Genomic DNA, 25982 nt, shown 5'->3' with positions numbered 1-25982 from the left:
ACTACAAATTAAAATGAAAAGAGGAAAATATATAGGCTAGTCCAGACCCTTCACTGAATCACTGCTACTGCCTACTGGCTAGCATCCTATGATTAATTATATATAATAATAAAGCCATTAATTATGTGGAATTGTGGTCCGGTTGATCATGTATATCGAGAAATAATTAATATTATTTTACTCTTCATATTTGCTGGCAGAACCTTTTTTTTTTTTTTTTTTTTAATTACAATTCAAGAGCATTCACAAGATTTCTGGAGTTATTTCAGTCAAAGACCCTAAAGAGTTGGAGATTTGGTAGTTGGGTGTTGAATCTGTTGATAGTGCATGCTACATTGCTACCCTTAACTAGAAAAATCAAATTAAGCAAATACCTATAAAAGTATATGAGTTTGTATAAATTAAAACAACAAGTGCACTTAGTTTTCCGAAAGGGATTATCGAGTAGTTTGAGCATAATTCTCTTATCAAAAGATTACGAGAATATTACTAGTGTGATTTATTTCTCCTGTGTAATTTTTAAACTATTACAAATAAGTGGACTTTACTCCGTGCACACCCTCAAATAAGTTATGTTTTATATTAAACTTTAATTAATAATCAACTATCCCCATTCAAAATTATTTTATACACACATAAAGAAAACAAGAATCTTATCTTTGAATTCAAACAATTGAGCTATATAAAGTGTAGGTAAGATAGTGTAATCTAATTAAGTTTTATTCCATATATTTTAATAAGCGGGGCATCTTCAAGCATATATGTAGAGCTGTTAAAACGGACTGATTCGTCACAGGTTGGGAAAGAACAAGCCGAATTGACTCAGTCCATTCTAAATCTGGCCTGGGTTGAAATTTTTTGCCCAACCCAGCTAAGCACGGACTGGCAGGCTAAATGGGTCAGCCCGTTTCTTATTAATTATATTATTTAAAAAAATTAAATTATTCATATATATACCAAAACTCGAACCCTAAATATAGTGAACTTTTTAAACAAATGTCATGTGTGCTTATATATAATATATGTTTAGATAATTAAATTTTAATTTATATTCAAATAATTAGATTTTAATTTGTAATATAATTATAATTTATTTAATTTACATCTAACACTAATATAATTTATATGTAATATTTTTATTTTATAATTATAATATTATTAAATTATAAAGTTTATAAATTTTTTATAACTTTATATAGTTTATGTAATAAATAAACTTTATATTTATTATATAAATTATATATTAATATTTATATAAAGTTACAATTAATCATATTAATTAATACTTGTAATAAATATAATATGACTAAGTTATATATATATATATATATATATATATATATATATATATATATATATATATATATATAGGGAAGGGATCAGGTGCGGGGAGTTCTTCCCGTGCGGTTGTATTGGTGGACGCACATTAAGTACACAACACATGCATATTAAGCACACAAACAAAACACCTTAAGAATACAAATCCACGCACCTTAAGCACAAAAACACACACACACCTTAAGTTTCAACAACAACTCACATTAAGTACAAAATTCACGCACCTTAAGCACAAGACTCACGCACCTTAAGCACAAAACTCACGCACATTAAGCCCAAAACTCATGCACCTTAAAGTTTCAACAACAACTCATATTAAGTACACACTCACGCACATTAAGCACAAAATCCACACACCTTAAACACAAGACTCACGCACCTTAAGTACAAAACTCACACACATTAAACACAAAACTCAGTACACACTCACGCACCTTAAGCACAAACCTCATGCACAAGACTCATACACCTTAAGTATAAAACTCACGCACATTAATCACCCGCACGGGAGACACCTACCCGCACTGGAACTTAATTATATATATAGGGGCGATCAAGTGCAGTCATGTTGTTAGGTGTGGTCATATAGTCAATTGCAAGCCATTAGATTAGATAGATCCAATGCACATTAATCAAGATTCTTCCAGTATTTTCGCGCACATTCTCCTACCCGGCGAACTGCAAGGGTAAACTCGCCATAGGGCACCGGAATAAGGGAAATCACATTGTTGTGTGTTTTATTTGTGTAATTGGTGCATTATTAGCCTTACTCTGGTGTATTTATAGATTCCCATTGGTGCCAAGTTCAGGTGCGGCAACGCCTTCCCGTGTGGTCAGTGCGGCCGCACCAATTGTTATACAAATATACACCATCCATGTTATAAAATGCACAGCAAAAAACTTACACAAATTAGGTACGCATCACCAAAAACGCGCCATTATTAGATATGAACAAATACACCATACAGTGTTCGGGAATACAGTATTGGTGTGTTTCACTGTGGTGTGTTTTATTACACTATTGGTGCATGTTGTCAACACTGTCGGTGTATTCTGGAACCCGACCGCTATAAATGGCCATTGTAATTACCATAACACCCCCACTTACCAAAATGCGCGAAAATTCTCAAATCCTCAAAATTTGCCACGGTCGTTAAATTAAACTGATTCAACGACACATATACGATCACACCACCACACTTAATGACATGACCACATATGAGCGCTCTTCTATATATATATATATATATATATATATATATATATATATATATATATATATATAGGGAAGGGATCAGGTGCAATTGTGGCTTCCCGTGCGGATGTGCGGTGGATTAATGTGCCTGAGGTTTATACTTAATGTGCGTGAGATTTGTACTCGATGTGCCTGAGATTTGTACTTAATGTGCGTCATGTTAATATGCGTGAGTTTTGTACTTAATGTGCCTGATTATTGTGTTTAATGTGCGTGAGATTTGTGCTTAATGTGCGTGAGTACTTCAGAATTACGAGCTCAGAAGGAAGCAGAACAGAAACTCACGCACATTAACACCCAAGCTTCTTGTTACTTCTTCCTTCAATTTGGCCATGGATTCTGGATTATCAGCTACCTTCAGTGCAGTTGAATGTTTATATAAATGAAGCATGCACAGTAAAATTTGCACAGCAGCTAAGTGTGGATTTCTGTTGTATTATTCTCATAATTCTTAACCACCATAGCCCGCCGCCTCCGCATCATTATCATCAGGGAGGGGGCAAATAGCTACTGGGGATGGGGAAGAAGCTGACATCAATATTTTCTGCTGCATTTTACATATTCACGCACATTAAGTACAAATCTCACGCACATTAATCCACCGCACATCCGCACGGGAACCTTTCAAAAAAAAAAAAATATATATATATATATATATATATATATATATATATATATGAATTACTTAAATAAATGAATAATAATACAAAAACATTCATGAAGTGTCATTAGCATAGTTGGTTTAAATAATTTTGGATTAATTGAAAGGTTTGTGGTTCAATTCTTATAATAAATATATTAATTTTAAACAATAATTCAAAATTCAATTACACAAAATATATTTAAATAAATTTGAGATGGGTGGAAAGTGAGTTATACGGGTTAATTCGTAAGTTTCTCCAATCACGAGTTAGACAGACCAGGCCCAAAACAGGTCAGGGTGATAATATCACGACTCATATATGCTAGATTAATGACAAGTGTTCAACTGCAAAATCACTATTGATCATGGTCCTTTTTTTTTAGACTATATAGATTTTGACCTTTTTCAAAAAAGAAATTCTTGAATAAGAATCGAAGTAAAAAGAGAAAAAATGACAATAATAGTTGGGGAAGAAATGAAGGGTGATGGCAATAAAAAGATGAAATGAAAGGAGATATAAAAGGGAAGACAAGAGGAATCCAAGATACAATCCTAAGATATGTCGTGTTATATATGTCCCAACAAAAGCAATCACACAACGTAACAAACAACAAATAATGTGTATATATTTGTGTGCTGCCACATGAAATTGTGGCCTTGTGGGATAGGGACTATCCTCCTTTGTCTTTACCTTTGGCCCTTTCTCCCCCCTTTTTTTTTTTTCCTATCTTCCACTTTTCGCCCCTTCCTCTACTCCATTCATTCACTCAAGGACCACCTAAAAATAATTTTATACTATTTTATTCTCCGATATAATATTACTTTTATTATTTTATTTTAATCTATAAAGAGGAAAATACTCAACTGATGAAACAGATAAGCTCCGATCCTCATATTAAACACACATACTGCTTAATATCCGACCACCTTTAGCCTATTTACCAAGACTATTCACCAAACTCCTCGGAGGATCAACCCGGCCTGACCTCCATACCCCTAGCATGTAAAATTGGCATCCTTGCAAGCATATCAGCATCTTTGTTTTGCTCCCGATCTCACCACTTGGCTCTTTGAAAAGATTAACTTTTTTATTTCTCGATTATATCCACATTTTGCTCTCGATCGATCTATATACATCCCTATCACATTTTGAGTGCACGTATTTGATATGATCAGTCGACTCCTACTTATGGTACAAAACTTTCAACGGTCCCAAACTCATGATCAGGAGTTCTGGACACATGGTTTAAAAAAAAAAAAAAAAAAAAAAAAAAAAACTCAATTAATGCACTTACCCATAGTTTGCATTACAGCCCACATTTAGTTAATTCACTGTGTGTATATTTTTATATATTTATTTCCAATAATTAGAGTATAGTTGGCATAGTTTGGAGGTAAACGAGCAAGGAGAATGGCGACAGGAGTCTTGTTGTTTCTTTTTCTTTCATTTTAATTTATTAGTATTATTTTGAAAAATAACGACAAAAAAAAAAAAAAAAAAAAAAAAAAAAGAGAAAATTGCAGGATAATTTATAATATCATAGGATAGGAAGAATGTTGCCTGCCGCATACAAGGTGTCAAAGGACAGTGATGAGGAAAATAGTAGGTTACTACCTAGGTGTCAATAATTTTCTGGGAATATTTTACAAATTTTAAATTAATATTAACCTATCACATCCCTCCAAAATCTCCAGATATAAAAATAATTAATCCCAATAAAAAACAAAAAATCTAATGCAAATAATTAAAAATATTATATCCTGCCTTTAGTGAAGCTCTTCCAATCCCCTCCATGGATTCTAGCTCCACTTATTTATTTATTTATTTATTTCTGAATCTTGCATATTCATCTCTTGGACATTTCCTCCAGGTCGATCTCCTGGATATATGTTTTTTTAATTTTATATTTTGGCTTTTTTCTATTTCACGTGGTGTTTCTTTAATTTGTCAAGTTTTGGTCATATTCAAGCAATTCAAACCTAAATATTAATTTGTCAAGTTTTGGTCATATTCAAGCAATTCAAACCTAAATATAACAAAAAATCTATATATTAAAGTATAATGCCGCTAAGGTGCACACATAGTGAAGCCTACCTTATAAATCTTACCCGACAAAAAACTATGAGGTAAATCTGCTTAGGTTACCTCACTCTATATATCATTCAGTATATTGTTTAATTTTTTTTTAGTACTACTGACTTTATTACTATCTGTTGATCTAGTATATTGTTTAATTTAATTTGTATGTATGTATATATTCCATCAGTCCATTTCATATACTCCGATCCACAGCTAAGGTGGTGGGGTGGGGTGGGGGTTAAAGAAAAAGAACTGATTAATATAATTAAAAGAGAAAAATAATAATAAATAAGAGGAATTGAAGAGACATTGCATATATTATATATATAAAAATTTTCCCTCTATATTTCGGTTCCACAGTACAAGTTTTGAAATGAGAAACGCCCTTAATTATATATTTTCCTTTCGTCATCATCATTTTCCGGCGCCACGAGAGATCGGAAAGCTAAGGGCACTGATTCACATATTTATATCTTCATGGAATTGTAGGGATCGGATAGCTAGTAGTAGCATGCATATATATAATAGTATATCGGCTCTTCTTCTTCTTCTTCAATTCATCATCATCTTCAATCAATCAATGAATTGAATATTATATAGTTTTGTTGGGATGAGTTGAAGCTAGCCAAGTGGAGAAGGATTGCAGGGTGTTCATGTCTGCTCTATAATGCTTTTGGGTGAATTCAAGAAGGGTGGGCCAAGTGAAATCTGGATATACTCTTGGATTGCTGGAGTCCACCAGTTCGTTTGGTGGCCTCACCACCTTATCCTTCTTTGGGCACAGAAAGAAAGCCAGTGATTTCCTGGGACTCTTGCTGTTCACCACTGCCCTGTGCAAACAACTTTTATACCTCCCATTCGATAGTGCCTGCTTCCACCAAATTCAAACAACCTTAATTACCACACATAATATATACCTTTATGTTACCTACATTATTAGATTTGACATATATAGATATATACCATGAAAGTGTCGCCGATGTTGACGACAAAGGCGTTGAAATTGGGGGGGATGGAGCGCCACTGGTTGTCCACAAACACTTGCAGCCCACCGACGGTGTCTTGGTGGAGGATGGTGAGTGACGTGGGATCGCAATGGGGGCCGGTGCCTAACGTCAGCTCCGGTTTCCGGCACGGCGGGTAATAGTTCAGTCTCATTATCGACTCGTTTTCTTGGTAGAATTCCCTGAAATGCTTTTCGCTCACGCCCAGACTCATCCCCAGAAGCTCCATTATCCCTAGCGACAGATTGCTCATCGCATTGCAGTACTCTTGATAAATCTTCCTGTAATAGTACAACGTTATTATATATTAAGATTGCACTGAATAACTAGAAGTTGTTAGTCAACCAGACTTGTTCAGATATTTATTATATAGCACATTCAGTTACGTACCCGATATGGGCGAAATCTTGACCCAATGTTGTTTGGAAATAGTCGACGACTATATCGTGGGAGGTTTTGTCGGCGGAGAAGCTGAAAGAGAGGGTTTCTTTCCACGGCAGCTTGGAGGAAAACCGGCCGGTAAAGCTGCTGGCGTAGCCGCAATGCTCGCCGGCTTTTCTCTCAGCTTTTTGCTTGTCGGAGAGGGGGAGCTGGAAGAAGTGGTCCATGTAGCGGTGGGCGTGGGAAATGAGGGTGGCGTCGACGCCGTGGTTGGCGACGAGGAAGAAGCCGTGCTTCTTGCATGCTTCGCCCACGAGTCTAGAGGCTTGGAGGGCGGCGGCGGGGTCGCCGGAGAGGAAGCCGGCGAGGTCGATGAGAGGGACGGCGAGTTGTGGGGCGTCGGCGTCGGCGGCGGGCTTCTCGTGGTCCGGCCATATGAACTGCGTGGGGATGTTTGGGTCGTGTTGGAGGACGGAGGCGTCGAAAATCAACGGCTTTGGGACGACGTCGTCGCCTCCTTGGTTCACCATTTGGTGGTTAATTGGTTAGTTAGGCTAATGTTGTTGGTTGCTTTCAATTAAACACTCTAAAGCCGTTGCATGAAACGACTTGAATTGGGTAGAGAGAGAGTAGAATATAATGGTGTTAATTCTGGGTTCAGTTCAATTATATTCTTTTGGCAAATAGGTGAACACAATTGGAGGCTTTTATAGCACATATCCATGTCACTGTTGTCACTAACACACACTACACTTTATTATTATATTATATTATTTAACTTAGTCTGATTTCAATCCTAACCAGCCTAGCTAAGCAGATTTGGACGATTAATAAGCTAACCCAACTTTAATTTGGTTTTAACTCACAATCTCAGGTAAGTCTTTGATGTTGTATGAGTTATTTGACCTAAATTCTTGTACTTGTTACGTTTTTGTTCTCTAATCTTTCCCTATATCTAAAAAGTGACAAAATTGCTTGCATAGGTAACCTTCTTGGTTCGCTGGTTGTTTGTGGGGGTGGCTCCTTGTGCCGCACCAAACCTAATGGACTGTTGAGTTACTGATCGAAGATAATAGAGATGGAGGGATTTAATTAATCAATTGGAAAAAGAAATGGGGATGTTCGAAAAGGATAGTGATTGCCAGGTAGAGGGAGAGGGGTTTATCGATGGAAAATTTTTGGAATTTGGAGTGTTTTTGTCTGTTTCTAATTTAACGTTTGTACAAAGGTAGCAGCAGCAGCCTTGTTTGCCTATGGGGCTATGCTTTTTTGGCGTTTCCTTTGGTAACATCACCTCACCAGCGTCCATCACTAACTTCTGTGCTGCAAAAAAAATATACTCCATTCGTCTTATTTTACGTGTCTGGTTCAGTTAACCGAGATTTTACTGAATTTATTTTTAATTTAATTTTTTATAATATTAAGTTTAGTATTAGTATATAAAATTATTAAACAAAAGAATCAAATTTAAAAATAAATAAAATATACTAAAGAAAAATAAACAAAGAAGAAAGAGTTAGTTTGACCAATAAATAATAAGTAGGACAAATAAAATGGGACGGAAGAAGTAATAACCTTTTTGCCTTTCCAGTTCTGAATGTAATGACTACTATTTGCAACTGTACGTGCTACTTGCTACAATTTATAGTTTTCAATTTTTACCCCAAAATATTAAGGGGACATTTGGTAAATAGTTGTTAGCTACTTGAATTAGTAGGTTTGAGTGGTTGATAGCATTAACTGATTGTAGAAAGATGTTTGATAAATTAGTTGTTAGCTTATAATTGATTACATGCAAAATACTTTTTTTAAAAAAATTGATCAAAAAAGTCACTTTGAGCATCTTTTTAATTTTTAGTATTTTAATTTGAAGCAATAAATTGTTACAAAAAGCTAGTTGTTGAGCATATAGCCATTAATGTGCAATCCAACTATCAGCTTAGACTTTAAGATGGAGCACATGCTTCAATTTGATATCAAAGACATGCCAAAGGTCACGGGTCATGCTAAGATAGTGTCGACAGTTTTTACTAGAAAAATCTAGTGTAGTGTCAGTGTTTGAAAGTGGGAGGTAAACCAACCTCAATTACACATATTTTTTTACAAGCTAAAGTAAGGTAATATCTGTTTTAAACTTTCTCAATATATTTCAGCTCAAAAAAGTAAATCTCCCACCACCTGATTCGATTCTGTGACCACTCAATTAGAATAGTAACAGTTATGTCATCACATTACATAATAGTTAGTCACTTTTTGAACTTAAATTAGTTCATAAAAATATGTAGTACATTTCATTGTAAAAGATTCTTACAACGATAAATCAATTTATTTATTCAATAATAATACAGAGTTTGAAAGTTGCGTAACATTTTTTAATTCAATTAATGAGAACGAGCGAATATCACATCAACTCATCCTTTTTTAACACTATTCCGTATACACGTAAGAAAAATTGGATACTTTTCAAATGTTAAATTATTCTTATTAGCAATTAATCAAAAGTTAATTTCTCTAATAATATGGATGGAAGACATGATTGCCTGCCCATCCAGATGGCAGTAGGACCCTTTTGTACTGGGTAGAAAATGACGAACTAGCTAATCAAATGTAATTAAGACTTAAGAGCTGTTATATTGGTGCTAAGATCTTGCATTGTAGCATGCACATGGATAGTGTAAATGTGATCAGGAATGTTGATATAGTGGTCAAACACTCCTATCAGTTTACAGTAAATAAGTCTAGTATAAGTTTGGAATACAAGAGAGATTCTTTTTATACTAAAAGTCAATGCTAGTGTTATGATGACCAGTAACGAGTGAGATTGGGCAAATTATTGTATGAACCACAGTTCAAAACGACATCGTTGAATGTTATGAGTTAGAATAATGTACTTTATGTGTTGGAATAATAAAACTTATGTGGTAAAATAATATATTTTATGAGTTAGAATAATGTATATTATGAATTATAAAAATGTATGTTGCAGCAAGTCACGCAAAAAAGTATTTTCTTTTCCAACTGCTATTATTGTAATTCCGAAGTTAAAATTTAAAATCATATTTCAAAAAAAAAAAAAAAAAAAAAAAAACTCGTAGAAAGTCCGATCCAAGACTCATACTACGACACACCCTTTACCAGGTTCAAAGTTAGATATCAAAATTGATTTTCCCAAACCAATAGGTACTTAGGTAGTAGTCAAGGGTCTAACCGTAGACATACAACTTTGTAAGATGAGATTTAAATCTTTTACCTTTCCTACCCCATGTATTCTTGATTCGTTAATTAAGGCAAAATGTTTCATTGATCTGTCTTTCATATACCAGTAGTGTTGCACAAGTGACGACTGAAGCCACTTTTATCACTAATGATAATCCAATTCCTCACAGATTCAACCATGACCTTTTGCTGTCAATCTATTAATGCTTCCGTTTTCTTCCATTCCACTCTGAAAAGAAAACTCGACTCCACCTGAAAAAATCTTACATAACACGATTCCACCTGAAAAGATCTGACACAACTCAATTCCACCCTAAAGAGATCCGACACAACTTGATTCCACCCCGAAGAGATTGACACAATTCAATTCTACCTTGAAGATATATAACACAACTCAATTCCATCCTAAAAAGATACGACACAACACGATTTCATCCTGAAGAGATCTGACACAACATGATTCTACCCTAAAGATCGAGATTGACACACCTCAATTCCATTATAAAAAGATCCGACATAACTCGATTTCACCCTAAAAAGACACGGCACAACTCGAGGACTTCAGATACAAACAAAATGTATGCCAAGTCCTGACCTCACTATTTATTATTTTGCATTCATTGTATACTGTGAAGTAATCCCACAGTTGAAATCAAATAATTTGACAAAATTCATCAACATCATAACGGATTCAAGGACAAAAGGTGCAAATTGTTCAACGAGGCATCATTGGGTGTTGTATCAGTAATCACAATGAAGAAAGTCACCCACATTAAGCACATTGGTACTAATAAAACAAAGACAATGTGTTGTGGATTAGACAGAGGCATCAAGAATTAGTTCTCAGTACAATCAAGATAAGGCGTGTAGTATTACCAAATCTCAATCACTCCCCCTTTGATGATACTGGATTAGGTACCCTACCTGACTTTCACAACTTGTTTTGTGCTACTATACTCTGCCAGAGTAACTGTGAAGTCTCTGTTCAAGATGAGAGGCACCTAACAAGAGTTGAAATCTGGTCGGTGTGTTAATCATATGTTCAAATATCAAAAATTTCATTGAAACTTCATCCATGTAATATGCATCATGATCCACTAATTTCTAGCACATAACTTCTATTTCAGAACATACTCCATTTCAACAATAACTATGCTACAACAGCAGCCCCACCAGATTCAAAAGCCACTGTAGTCTTGCTGGACACAAAAAGTTGCATTTAGTTTAGTTATACTTCACTTTTTCTACATTACTCAATAGTGCTCTCCTGCCCTCTAACTTTGAAGATGGAAGACTACACACTTTTTTTTCCCCCAACCACAGTGCTGAACAATGAACATCATGCAAACATCAAATCAGATGTGGCATTGGCTCATGTTACACCAAATTCTGTTCAGAAGATGCAAGTATCTATTTCCATTATAAAAGAATCAGCAAAACACTAACTCGGGTGGGAGGAAAGAAGAGGAAGGAATGGGGATTCATTGGGGTGAGGTTTTGAGGTAACATGGAGTAGTGGCCACAATGACACCAAGACAAAACATGGGGCAAAAATCAGTTTGCCCAAAGATCAAGTCCCAAGAAACAGAGCCCAAAAAGCTTTTATCTTTTTAACTAGAGTTACTACAAAATAGCACTTAGGTGTACACCCGTGTCAAAAGTTAAAAGAAACTAACACAGTTTCCTTAATCTTTTTCCACTTAAGGATATCCTGCTTCTTTCTCTATCTACTAAATATAGCACTATTTGGTGGTAGGTCTGGACAAGCAACATGGATCTTGTTAAAATGGGGAGCAAAGACAATCGCTATTGATTTTCATCTTGGATATTTTAGGATAAGGGGTGGTTTTAGATAGGAATAGGTACAAAAGTATGTCTTCTTTGCTAGGGAAAGACTTACTATTTTTAGTGGACAGAGACAGGTTAATGCAACACGATAAGCTTTGTCAAGACCTATACATCCTACAATTGATAGAGTATTCTACAGTGCAAACATTGGAAGTTCTAAACAAAACTGTCCTCCACCTAGTGGCTGCTAGCAAAAGCCACCCCACCAGTTCACTTCAATATACATACAATAATGTCTTTTAAGCAAACTATAATACAGTACCCTAACTTGAATTCTTGGCTGGACCGCTTGTCTTCAAAGTTTGGTAGACAAGAAATTTGAGAATGACATGGTCTTCTATCAGCTTTTTTCACTAAATGAACATCTATCATGAGCTGCTACTCATTCCTATTCAGTCCCAATATCATGGGGGTTCTATGCTACTTCACCCATCTCCTAATTGCCAACAAATATGATTTATTAAGAAAAAATTATTTCTGGTGGAAAAATGTATAGATACCCACCAGAAAATTACTATAAAAGGAAGCTACAGCATCTTAATTAATCTAGTAATTAATATCTAGTTCTTGTAATCGAGTAATTAATGCCTAGTGTTTGTCAACCTCAGTGTGCATATACCACTTATAGTTGGTCACAGACAGGATCCTATCCATAAAAGGCATCAAACTGTAAGAATGTAAGAATAGCAATCATATTTCCTTTTCAGAACATCCAGACGCAGAGACTGTGACCCTAAATGCCTTTACTTTTCTACAAGTCAGTATCAGAATATGACACGGGTGATCTGAGTTACAGAGGTGATCAGAAAAAAGAGGGGAGGAAGAGAAAATGAACTAAAAAGCATACTAAACTCCCAATGCTATATGCAGATCATCTTTTTTGTAGGGAAGCGAACCGTAAAAAGCATATGTTCCCTTACATAAGAAAGGAATCCAGAACCTTCACATGTTGCTACAATAAGAAAGCTATTGAGGACAAACAGCATCTCAGCAACTTATTTCACATTCTTAGTGCATGCTACACTGAGATGCCACTTGGAAATGTCGGACGGAATTAAATTTTTTTAAACTCAGTTTCAGGCGAAAAAAATCAATAAACTGCTATAACTATTCAAAGTAGCTGGTTCTTGCCTAAGTTGCACAATTGAGTTTCCCACATACAGTTGTCTGGACCTACCACTGAACTGATCATGGAAGTATAATAGGCCAAAAGACAACAGGTGAAATGACCCTTGCCCACTAGAAAGAGTGCAAAATCAGCAGAGAATCCAAAAGGAACAGAAGTAGTGATAGCAAAGGAGGCCTAGCACAGGAGGGCTTGAGTATGTGGCTGAGATGGACCATCATGGCAGGGCAGAGCACCAAGTTGAGCAGTTTTAGTCTGCATCCATATGACACTTCAAGTTGGAGCCAATGAAAATATACTTATAAAAGTAACAAGCCAACGGAATCTAAATTGAACTGATTCAAATACTGAACGTATCATCTAATCGGGGGACTCAGAGCATATAATACTCTGTGCTTCACAGACTGAATTAAAAGGAAAAAAAAAAAAAAAAAAAAAAAAAGAAAGTAGATAGTCTAAGTTGACCATGCACAAAATAGACACTCTATGTATACAATTCATAAAACATTTGTGATATTATGAGAAAGGAAAGGACAGATACTGATGCATAAAAATATCATTGTAGTAGAAACCAGAATGTAAATTCAAAAATCTTAGAGAAAAACCTTATATGCTAACAAAGTACAACACAGAAATAAGTACAGAGTGATAATCATCTTCATTGGATGAACAACAAAGCCCCCACCTTCAAACCACTGTTATTCATTATCAATAGCAAAATTTATTAAATGTATAATCTGCCAATCCTACAGAGACCATCCTTTTTCTTGAATAATCATCCATTATTTCTAATTGCCTCCTGGATCAGAGTATTTCAACTTCGTTGCAATTTTAAATGTTAGTATATTATTAATACCATGAAGAATAGGTTAGTCAATCAAGCACAGACCTGAAAGTATTTAATCACTATAGCATCTATATCCTAGATCAGCAAATATTTAAAGCTCCTTAATTATGTCTCTTGAAGTCCATTAGGATAGATCAATAATGCTCCTTTTAAAGCACTGCTACTTGTTTATTATGCTAATACAAGAATCCACTTTGATAGTTTATGAAACTTCATTCTGAATTTCTTATTTCCAGCATCCATCCTTTTTTTTTTCTTTGGTTTAAATGTTGGGAGTTAGGACCCCCCTGAACTTTCAGAAATTTAATTCATAAACTCTGAAACTATAAAAATGACTTTTAGGATCACTTAACTCATTAGAATCCATATCAACAGTCCCTCTGTCAGGAACCTTGAAAACCATTTCCGTTGAGGTTAGGGACCCTGAAAATTTCTAAAATTTGCAGGGTTTATCAAAGTTCCTAAAAGTCATGGTAAGACCTGAAGTCCCAACATTGAAGCAACCCAACATTCATATTAAATATAACCAGAATTAAATTCTTAGGTTTAGTAAAGCTGAAGGTTATAGTCCTGGACTCCTGGTTAGACTCAATTATGATAGAAAACAGCTCAGTTATAGCAAAACATTCATATTCACACTTTGTTCATTGGAATACTTGTGTAAACAAAGGCAATTTGAGCAGGTAGAGACAATAAAGCAGTTCCCTGGGAACAAATTATCTTGTTCATTAAGAACACATCTGAATATTTCTTGAACATATAGGATTTAAGTATCTTGGGTAAAAAAACAAGCTTAAAAGTATACACAACTAAGTTCCATAGAGAGGCTGATATGAAATACTGATTTAAGAAGATGAGAATCATATATAAAACATAGGGATCTGGTTGAGACCATGTGAACTTACTGACATATATACAGTATATAAACAATTTTATTAGATAAATTATACAAATTTTTGATGTGGAGTTTCTTTACTATTGCTATAATGCTATCATGCTATCATGCAACAAAAAGAACCAAAAATAATACGCCATGTAACACATCGGGGAAAGATGGAAGGTGCAACCTGCTACAATCCTCACAATGAGGTTTCTGTCAAGCACATAATACTAGTGCAGTATATGCTTCTATTTAATGACAGTTGACTTCTCTCTTCCTGTGAAGTCCTTGCACTTTGATAAAGACTGTGAAATCTGAAGTAATAACAGTAGAAACTCTTATGCAACAGAAAAATGAGGCAGACTAGCACACAGAAGACAATCACACCTATCAGTGGTTTCAATGTAGTTTGGGCATCTACATTCTGTTGTGAGACACCCAGTTCAAACTGCTTAATATACATTCTAACCACCACTCACAGAACCAGTAGCTTGTAAGTTACAGGCTTCCAAAATATTAGTTGCAGCATTGAAATGCAAGTTTAGGTATTGTTTCCAGTCATTAATAAACAAAACACGAGAAATATAGAAGAGCGATGCTGATCAATAATCAAAAGATAATACTTGACCCATATGTGAAAACAAAATGAACCCCTCTTTGGATGTGACACTTTCATCTATCCGCAAAATAAAAAATAAAAAATAAAAAAATCATGGAATTGTTATTTAATAGCTGCAGTTCATCATAGAGATTGTTTAAAAAAAAAAAAAAAAAAAAAAAAGTATTGATTTCTGGCAACTTATCAGATCAACATAAGAGAAATCATCAGTGGAATCAATGACGTAATATCCAACAAGAATGGGCAGCAGAATACTTGATTTAGTTCAGAATATTTTAGAACCCTGCCAATTTTCAAAGTAAACCTAGCTTCTTCTAAAATACAAAAGAGAACCAAAAATATCATGTAAAGGCAAAAGAATGGGCAGCAGAATACTTGATTTAGTTCAGAATATTTTAGAACCCTGCCAATTTTCAAAGTAAACCTAGCTTCTAAAATACAAAAGAAAACCAAAAATATCATGTAAAGGCAAAAGAATGGGCAGCAGAAGCAGCATCGTAATATAATGATTGAGGGAAGTGAACAGAATACATCACATACCAACTCCATATTTCAGAAGTTACAAGAAATGAATTAAGGAATGCATTGTTGGTAAACATTAGCACATACCGTACACCATCTTTCTCAAGAATGTGGTCAGAGCCAGTCCTGAAACTCTCCACTTCACAAACTGGTAATTTTCCTGCATCCATTAGGTTCCCAAAAATTCTCCAACCAGTTCGAACCTAAAAATGAAAGGTTATAAAGGATATAGCTTAGAAACAACAAAGCCACAGCACATTACCATAAACTTAAGTCACTCATGGAAGAGCCACAAGTCATCAAAACTCGTACAAAGGAAGATAGGGCTTGTTAGGTTTCTAGCAATTTTCCATGTTTCCAGAAAAATAGAAAATGAAAATGGAAAAGAAAGTTTTGTGTTCAAGTAAGTTTTGTTTTCCAAACTGTAAAAGGAAAACACTTTTCCAAATTTTAAAACAACTCCAAATAGTTTTCTGTTTGGAATATACGACTGTTCACCCAAGTTTTTGTGTTAAATACGATTGTAAGAAGTCATAGTATTTTTAACTAGACAGAACAGGATTTTATTGTGTTGCTTTCCTTGGGGCAACTTCTAAACTATGGGATGGCCTCTTTTGCATTGAGAGCACCAGTTGCAGCTGAATCTGAATGGAGTAACATAGAACCCCTACCTAGAATCAAGTTTCTGTCACCAACCCTGAATGTGGTATTAAAAAGAAAGAGAATTGTATGCAAGCTCAAAGAACACTAAAAGAAGTATCTGACACTTCACAAAGAAGCTGGTGTGGATAAACAAAGAAACATACTGAAGAACACTAAAATGAAGGAAAGAATAAAGTATCTGACACTTCACATCTAGACTTGTAACAAACTCAAAGAACTGGAAAACATAGAAGTAAACTGTATGTTATGCCCATCTTTTGTGGTTTATAACAGCACAAGGCAGTTGCACAATAGCAAGTCCATATTTGCAATGCACCTGCTTTGTTAAATTTTCTTGGTTTTACCGGCAAATCAGTTTGCTTTGTTATTCTTAAAGTCAATGATAAACAACTATAAACCAAAGAAAGCAGTCCCTATAAATATGGGTGATTTGTGACCGATTGCACTTTGTAATGCCACCTACAAAATTCTAGCTAAAATGGTGGCAAATCGGCTTAAGGTGGTTCTTGAGAAAGTTATATCCGAATCCCAAAGCGCGTTTATCCCGGGACGTTTAATAACGGATAATGTTCTCATTGCTTCAGAAGCCATGGCTATTAAGGAAGCTCTATCTTGGATCCTCTCTCAAGGTTGGCGTAAGGTCATCCTTCACTCGGATTGTCAGATGGTATGCAGGTTCATAAATCAAGATGCCCCGGATTCTTCATATGCGGGCAATGTTATTGAAACGACACTTTGAATCAGTGTCTATTGAGTTCATCTCTCGATCAGTGAACAAATGTGCTCATGCATTAGCTCGAGCTGCTAGTTCTCACTCTGGTCATGCTACTTGGTTTTCATCGATTCCTTCATGTATTGAACAATTTATTACTTAGTTTGAATAAAGTTCTTACCCTTCAAAAAAAAAAAAAAAAAAAAAAAAAAAAAAAACAACTATAAACCAAGACTTATTTACTTGTACCAAAAGTATAATAATAATAACTAGTCTGCAAAATGGACTATTCCCTGCTAGCTTTCACACAATAGGTGATGAGAGTAGCATGATGAATTTGATTCTTCAGCTCCCCCTTCATATAGGGAATTTCATTTTGATCATTTGTTTTTCAGGGAGATGATTATTAATGATAACATTTTCTGAAATTAGTGATGGAAGAACTGAAAACAAACAAAAAAAAAAAAACGTTCATAATTCAAATAAAAACAATAATACAGTAGTGTTAATATTTGAATTACCAGCTAATCAACTAATCAAGCTTTCAATAAATTTTCAACCATACCATCACTTGTGGCACTGAAATCAGGCCCATTCCTCCTCCTTATCGCGCGCTCTCTCCCTCTCTATCTCTCTCGTCTCAGAAACAGTGATATTGAACAGATTTAACAGATACCTGAAGAGCAATCAAAGTAAATGATGTAAGAACGGTGGAGAATTAAGAAAAGTAAGAGGAAAAAATAGAAGGAGAAAAAGTAACCTGTGGCGACGGCGGAATGCTCGTAGGTGCAGTTGCGGTGGCGGCGATTGAACGGAAATCAAAGGCCAACAGCTAGTTCTTGTTCGGACTACAAAAGAATTAGTGGCCGGATCGGCCTGAAAACCAAGCCTTGAAGCCAATGCATAATTAAACAAGCACCTGACGGGGGTGAATACCTTCATCTTCAGAATCATCCCTATCCTCGGAGCAACAGAAACCAGAGTGAACGAAGAAACTCAGCGTACAAAGGAGGATCATAATTACACGTGTCTGCTAGACTGCTTATCACCGCTCTTCCTTGTATGCCACCGGCTAATATAATTGCATTAACATTCAGCTTACACTTTTGAATTATAAATAATAATCATTTTTTATTGAGTTGATCTTGTAAATTCATTTTTTATTTTTTTTGCTACCAAGAACTTTGTTGTCGATGGCATCAAGTTACTTCCTTATGTGGAAGGTTATGCAAGTGATATTGACTTTTTGTACTTCATTTGATTAAGAAAGTAGTTATGAACAGATAATAATATTCAAAAAAATGTTTTTTTTTTTTAAATTGTAATACGTCTTAGTTAAAATAATATAATATTTTATAAATTATAAAAATAATATATTTTAGCAAAAAGAAAAAAAAAAGTAGAGTAAAAGATATTTTTTGTCCTAGACTTATGGTATCAAAGACAATTTTAGTCCTTCCTACAAAAATCAGACAATTTGTGGATACTCTTATTGTGACGAGGACAATTTTGGTCCTCCGTCACTTATGTCGTTAGTTGACTATCTAAATGAGCGGCATTTCTGTTAATTCAACTTAGTCTTTTGATCCTATGCTATAAACAACTCAGAAGGCGACATAATGAAATTGTTTGTTGCAGATCTCCGATCCAGCCAATATAATCCAGTTTCTCTTGCCTTCATATTGTGCCAGTCCGGAGTTTTCACATGCTGCCTTGCGGCCACTCTTTGCTTCTCCCCGGGCACCGGCACGAAGATACCAACCCCGTCAGTCTTCTAGTAAGTGGCGATGATCACCATGTCAATATTCTTATCAAGAAGGAAATGAAGTTTCTCTCGGATCTTATATCTGAAAGAGCCCCCTGCAGTATCCTGGTTTTTGGGCTCGAAAGCCAGTACTCAGGTCTCATTTCAATGCTGAATGTGGGTGGATGTGTCTCTTTCTTGAGGATGATGATGATAAAATGAAATCAGAAACGATGATGATTAGTATGAATAAGAGTCGAGTTCACAAGGTGGAGTATCACACACGTGCTGAAGATGCATATATGCTTCTCAAAGGTGCAAGGAAACACCCACAACTCTGCTCACCATTGGCTAGCATTAGAAGTAATAAAAGTAGGGGAAAATTGTAAAAAATGCCCCTCTATAATATGTCAATTATCAATGTCACCCCTGAATTATGAGTGGTGTAAATGTTGCCCCTCAATTATTAAAATGGTGCACATATAGCCTCTCCCGTAACGGACTTGTAGTTCCCCGTCGCTGTCCATCGCTGGTACTTCGAATCGAGGGAGAGAAAAAACAACTAAATTACATATTTACTCCGACTTAATGGTGTCCTACACTAACAGGGAACCACATTTTCGTTACGAGAGGGGCTATATGTGCACCGTTTTGATAATTGATGGGCAACATTTACACCACTCATAATTCAGGGGTGACATTGATAATTGACATATTATAGAGGGGCATTTTTTACAATTTTCCCTAAAAGTAGTAATAGAAGAAGAAGAAGAAGAAGTGAAGGTGCAAACTGGCAAACGCATTGTTAGCAAGGCTTTCACAAGAGGTTTACGAGACAAATTGGGATGTGGTGGTGGCGGATGGACCTTCAGGACATCATGTGCCAGTCCGGAGTTTTCACCGCCTGCTGCCCTGCAGCCTCTCTTTGCTTCTCCTCCGGCATCAGCACGAAGATACCAACCCTGTCAGCCTTCTTCCGCGAAACCGCGGAAGAAGAACTCATCATCATCCTCGCTGCGGCTGAAGAAGGGTAAAAATGAGACGACCACCCCTCCATACGAGTAGGCCACAAACAAGCATGCCATGGTGCGTAGCCGATATTATCTGGATTTCAAAATGATCTACGAGATCAAGGGAGAGGTGCAGTGCAAGCGGTGCGAGAGCTGGTATGAAATGGGGTTCGATCTGATTACGAACTTCTCAGAGGTGGCCAAGTTCATATGGGAAAACAAAAGTGAAATGGCGGACCGTGCGCCAGAGGTTTGGATGACCTTCCGACCTGCCGCTACTGCAGGCAAGAGAACAGCGCGAAACCTTTGATTCCTCGGAGCAAGAAAGCCATAGGATCAAACAGCTTCATTTATGTCGGAGATCTGCAGCAAACAACTTCATTTCTGTCACCTTCTGATTCTTTTATGGCATAGGATCAAAAGAATAAGTTGAATTGACAGAAATGCCCCTCATTTAGACAGTCAACTAATGACATAAGTGACGGAGGACCAAAATTGTCCTCGTCACAATAAGAGTGTCCACAAATTGTTTTTTTTTTTGTTTTTTTGTTTTTTTGTTTTTTTTGTTTTTTTGTTTTTTTTTTTTTTTTTTGTTTTTTTTTTTATGGAGGACCAAAATTGTCCATGCCACTATATGTCTAGGACCAAAAATGTCTTTTACTCAAAAAAGTATTACACAATCTTATACAATATTTATTTATTTTTTGTTTTACCCCTTTTTTTTTGTAATAATGTTTTACCCATTTTAAACACAAGAATGATCATCCAAAAATCTCATTTATATTTTTCGGAAAATAACACTCTTTTTTTTCATTGTTTGTTTGTTTGTTTGTTTGTTTTTTAAATTTCATTATAGATATGAGAACTTAATACAGAGTATTTAAGTTGTTGCCTACATATTTTTCATCAAATTGAAATGAAAGAAGGTTATTAGTTTACATATATTGATGTTTTTTACTCTAGTTTCGCATTAAATTATTTACTTGGAAACAAACATACTGTTTTAATATTAATTTTTGAAAAGTTAAAACGTCAACAATTAACAAACTAAATAAATTAGATATTATTAGGATAAGAGACAAATAAATCCTGGCCTTGAACTTATGTGAAGGAAATGTAGAAGAAGAGTATAAGACTATACCGTATGACTCTAAATTAAATTATATGACCTTAACGTATGATTTGCTTCTAATCTTGCGGATGCTGTATATGAAGATTTTGTGGGATGGAGTGTCAAGTTTGCTATGAGCAGCTAGTTGGATTTTTTTTGAGGAAAGCAGCTAGTTGGATATAGTAGTGGAGAAACGGATAGTGCAAATAAATTCGGGTCAACTTATATATCGAGAATGTATAGTAGAAAAGAAAAATGAGATGAAACATTTTACGTGGAAATCTGAAAAGGAAAAATACGAGCATTTTTTAAGCTGGGCTATGCCAAAATTCAATATTATTGTCGAATAGTACATATTTTGACCTACTCTACTCAATGTTATTAAAATATACAATAAATACCAATAATAATAATAATAATACTAATAATAATAATAATAATAATAATAATAATAATAATAATAATAATGAGGTCGGAAAGTTAATTAATAACTAAGAGTTAAGCGATGTCGTCAAGAACCTAACTAAGAGTCTAACCTTACAAGCTAGGTCGAGGAGCTCTAGGTGGAGCGTTGCATGTTGGGCATAGCAGCCCCCCATTCACACTTGGTAGATTGCTCTAATATTTATGATGAGTGGAAGGGTACATAATGATAGTAAATATTAACTTAGTTGATGTGACATTCATTGATTTGACACTAAGATCGGATACGAGATGTGTAAGCTATTTAAGTGACGGTTGGTGAGGTGATGGCGGAGTTAACCTATCTAGTCATGACGATTGGGAAATGTATTTATACAGAGATCGATAAGTATATAGATAGGAAGGTAGGTAATTAAGTCTACATATGGGGCGATTGGTAAGGATACTTATATAGCGACCAGTAAGTATACTGATATGGCGACTAGTAAATACACTAATATGGTGACTAGGCCAGTAAGTCTTCTGATATAGTGACTGATAAGTATACTGATATAGCGATAGATAAGTATACTGATATAGCGACCAGTAAGTCTACCGCCATAGAGGTCGGCAAGTAGACATGTAGACACTTCGAGTCGGGAAATACACTTGGTCACTCCTAGAAGGACTCTCCTGAGGTCGGGAAGTGTACTTGGGACCCTCTTGAGGTCAGGAAATGCATATATGAATCATCTAGAGGTCGGGAAGCTAAGTGCACTTGTAAGTATTCCAGAGGTCGGAAAATGTACTTGTAAGTCCTCCAGAGATCAGGAAGTGTACTTTTAACTTTTAAGCCACATAGGTGCAAGTATGGTTGCCCTAAAACCCTATTAGAAATAAATGTGTTTTCAAATGTACTATAAATGAAGTGTGTTAGGCTAGGAAGTGTGTTGATTATAGATAGGCAGATAGCTAGGCAATATATGAGGTTGGTGAGACGTTCAAGAAGATAGTTAGGCTAAGAAGTTAAAATGTTTGTCAATCTAGGAGACATAATTGGGGAATATCCGAGGTCCATCGTTATGCCATGGAACCATGTTTACCATCCATGGTGAACACGGTTTCAAACGGTAACGGTGCTTATGGGCACCGTTATCTTCTATTGGGTAATAAGGTGAAAAATCCCAAAATAATAATAATCCTACGGAAAGATTAATATTATATGGGAAAGCAGAAAAACTAGGAAGGAAAAGGTTGAGTTTTTGGGTATAGGTTTAGCACGAGTTCGAACACAAAGTTCTTTTCCTTAAAACCTTATTTGCTACATCCACAAGTGCTAGGAGCGTTGTAACCTAGGTTTCTCAGGATAAAACGTGCTACGATTCTTTGTTTAAGCACCTAAACAAAGAACCCGGCAAACAAAGCAAGGCTTAGAACACTGCTGGGTAAAGAAGAGAGTAGAAGCAGAAGTTTTGAAGCAAAACATTGTACTAGAATTCCTTTGTTTCTCACTGTGTAAAATGTTTCTGCCCTACCTCTCTTTATATAGGGCTGTTGGAAGGGATAACATTCAACATGGCCTTTAATTGGTATTAAACCAATTGTGTAACACCTGTAACAGCCACCCACTAAGTAGGATTAAACTCAGAATTTAAAATTGGAATTAAAACAGTATTAATTCTGTAACAGATGAGTTTAATCTGTACAACAGGCTGAACTTTGCAGGTTCACACGAGAGCACACAGACCAGGCAACACGAGAGTACATCTCTCGTGCACGCTGTGGTGCAACCCGAGAGTGCACCTCTCGTGATCACTGATGCACGAGAGTTGTGCTCTCGGTGCACCACAACCTCTCTTGCTCTTTGTAGCACGAGAGTAGGTGCTCTCGGTTCGGTTCTGGCCGTGACTATACCAGTTGGAAAATGATACCGAAGTTTGGCATAACTTAGCCCGGTTCTGGCCGTGACTATACCAGTTGGAAAATGATACCGAAGTTTGGCATAACTTAGCGACATTCGTGCCCAGGCTTGAATCAAGCCTTTTCGATCTCCTTAAGTTGGATTTTGATTTGCACCCCCCCCCCCCCCCCGCCCCGTGCGCGCGCGCAAGAAAACCTCTATGCTATACAATTCTACAAGCTTCAAAAGAGCTCATGTATATAAGGGGGGCAAATCTTGTTTCCAAACTAATGTGGGACAAAGTCCACTATTTTCCCTTCATTTCCCAACTCAAATGGGTCTACTTTGAGAATCAATATCTCATTCACCCATTATCCGTTTTGAGCGTACAATATATCAATCTCTTCGTCTCACTACGAAGAACCCGAATCCACTTTGACCCGACCCAAATCGGAAGTGGACCCCACTGATAATTGTACCACAAAATAGCCACTTAATATGTCATTTTATGTCATTTTAAGCTAATTTTCCAACATCTTCCACCAATTTTTATTTTATTTTTAAATTAACAGCGTGACTTTTCTTTTTCATATTCACATTTTGCGGTTTCACTTCCTCTTCGCGCAAGTTTCTTCAACACTCATAAATTATGAATGTACAGGCGTGGATTTATGAATGTGCAACTATGAAATTATGAATTTTCTTTTATGAGATTATGAATTTTCTATTATGAAATTATGAATTTTCTGTTATGAGATTATGAATTTTCTGTTATGAGATTATGAATGTACAGAAAATTCATAATTACATAACTGTAAATTCATAATCTCATAACAGAAAATTCATAATTTAATAATTGTTTTTCTTTTATGAGATTATGAATTTTCTGTTATGAGATTATGAATGTACAGAAAATTCATAATTACATAATTGTAAATTCATAATCTCATAACAGAAAATTCATAATTTAATAAATATAAATTCATAATCTGAACATAGAATGCAAAACGCCGTTAACAGCACATCAACTAATTTTTATTTTTATTTTGGTAAAAACGATACCGTTTAGGACCGTGTTCACCAAGCATGGTGAACACGTTTCCACGGCATAATTTGTGGATGAGGTTGGGAAGGTAAAATATTACAATTTGATTTTATTTGGACCATTAAGCAAAGTTTCTATAAGGTTTCGTCACTTGTAATATTGGCCCAAATAAGCAATCAACATAAGAGATATATGAGGAAATTGGACAGTCGTTATATCGTGGATCGCGGTGCATAATCTTGCACTGCGCGTCAAAACGACATCGTTTCTGCCGTTATAACGGAGTGACACTATAGTGTATCTAAACTAGGGATGACAACGGGGCGGGGTGGGGGCGGGGAATGGGGTCCCCGTCCCCGAATTTGCCCCCCATTCCCCGTCCCCGCCCCGTTTCCCGGCGGGGATTTTTCGGGGACGGGGAATCCCCGCCCCATATTTTATTTATGCAATTATGCCTATTAAATAAAAAGACTAATTTTTCAAAAAATAAAAAATAAAAAGACTAAACTTAAATTAATACAAATATCCAAATTGTTCAAACTTACAAACATACAAATATCCAAATTGTTCAAACTTACAAACATACAAATATCCAAACTTACAAACTGTTCAAACTCCTTCAAACTTACAAAACAAATATCCAAACTTACAAACTATTCAAACTCCTTAAAAAAAAAAAGACTAAACATAATTCTCAACATTCAAGTACTATAATGGTCCTTATTTCCTCAATTCTTCATTGATGACCTGAATAATAATAATAATAATAATAATAATAATAATAATAATAATAATAATAATAATAATAATAATAATAATAATAATAATAATAATAATAATAATAATAATAATATTATTATTATTATTATTATTATTATGAACCATTAAACAATAAACACTAAATAGTAACAATAAACACTAAACAGTAACAATAAGATGACAAACTAAAATAAAGAGTAAGATTAAAAACTAAACTAAACAGTAAGATTACAAACTAATTAAACAGTAAAGATTAAAAACTAAATTAAACAGTAAAAATATACACTAAATTAAACAGTAAATATTACAAAAATAAACACTAAACAGTAAACAGTAAATATTACAAAAATAAACACTAATTAAACAGTAAATATTACAAAAATAAACACTAATTATAGACTAAACAGTAAACAGTAAAATTAAACCAGTAAAATTACAGACTAAAGATTTCAGTCATATATATTATAACATATTATAACATATATATTATTATGTTATAATATATATAATTTAACGGGGAATCGGGGACGGGGCGGGGATCGGGGACGGGGACGGGGCGGGGAATGCATTCCCCGTCCCCGTCCCCGTCCCCGGCGGGGATTGGGAAATTGCCCCCATCCCCGCCCCCGTTCCCCGAAAAAAATCCCCAAACCCGCCCCCGTCGGGGACGGGTTCAATTGCCATCCCTAATCTAAACTGACACTGTCTCACGTATTATTTTTATATTATCAAATGAAACTGCAGTTATATCAAAATGATACTGTAGTTGTGATGAAATGAAACTATAGTATATATAAAATGAAACTGAATAACATTTCACATATTTGAGTGTATATTGTACAATGAAGCTGTAATTATATTGAAATGATCATGTAGT

The 25982-nt window shown here is 35.3% G+C and overlaps 2 protein-coding genes across 6 annotated transcripts; both read right to left on the bottom strand.

Moving 5' to 3' along the window:
* Positions 1–5618: 5618 nt before the first annotated feature.
* LOC109193837 (gibberellin 20 oxidase 1-D-like) lies at positions 5619–7382 on the bottom strand. Its single transcript, XM_019344667.1, has 3 exons — positions 6711–7382; positions 6280–6601; positions 5619–6184 (listed from the first exon to the last, which is right to left on the bottom strand). The coding sequence occupies exons 1-3, from the start codon at positions 7229–7231 to the stop codon at positions 5909–5911; spliced, it is 1119 nt and encodes a 372-aa protein (XP_019200212.1). The 5' UTR covers positions 7232–7382; the 3' UTR covers positions 5619–5908.
* Positions 7383–12839: 5457 nt separating this feature from the next.
* On the bottom strand, positions 12840–18226 carry LOC109146517 (phosphoglucomutase, chloroplastic-like). 5 transcript variants are annotated; one of them, XM_019294180.1, is made up of 4 exons: positions 17895–18226; positions 17700–17810; positions 15847–15962; positions 12840–13146 (listed from the first exon to the last, which is right to left on the bottom strand). In XM_019294180.1, the coding sequence occupies exons 2-4, from the start codon at positions 17727–17729 to the stop codon at positions 13005–13007; spliced, it is 288 nt and encodes a 95-aa protein (XP_019149725.1). In that variant the 5' UTR covers positions 17730–17810; positions 17895–18226; the 3' UTR covers positions 12840–13004. The 5 variants fall into 5 exon arrangements, 2 of the variants coding, with proteins under 2 accessions (XP_019149725.1, XP_019149726.1); XM_019294181.1 differs by lacking the exon at positions 12840–13146 and adding an exon at positions 14583–14932 and having other exon boundaries at positions 17895–18224; XR_002048457.1 differs by lacking the exon at positions 12840–13146 and adding an exon at positions 17378–17577 and having other exon boundaries at positions 15701–15962.
* Positions 18227–25982: the final 7756 nt, after the last annotated feature.

This window comes from Ipomoea nil, unplaced genomic scaffold, assembly GCF_001879475.1.
Source record: "Ipomoea nil cultivar Tokyo-kokei standard unplaced genomic scaffold, Asagao_1.1 scaffold1932, whole genome shotgun sequence".
In the NCBI taxonomy this organism is placed as follows: Eukaryota; Viridiplantae; Streptophyta; class Magnoliopsida; order Solanales; family Convolvulaceae; genus Ipomoea; species Ipomoea nil.
The sequence above is the reverse complement of the archived record's forward strand: the minus strand, read 5'-3'. Positions and strand labels throughout refer to the sequence as shown.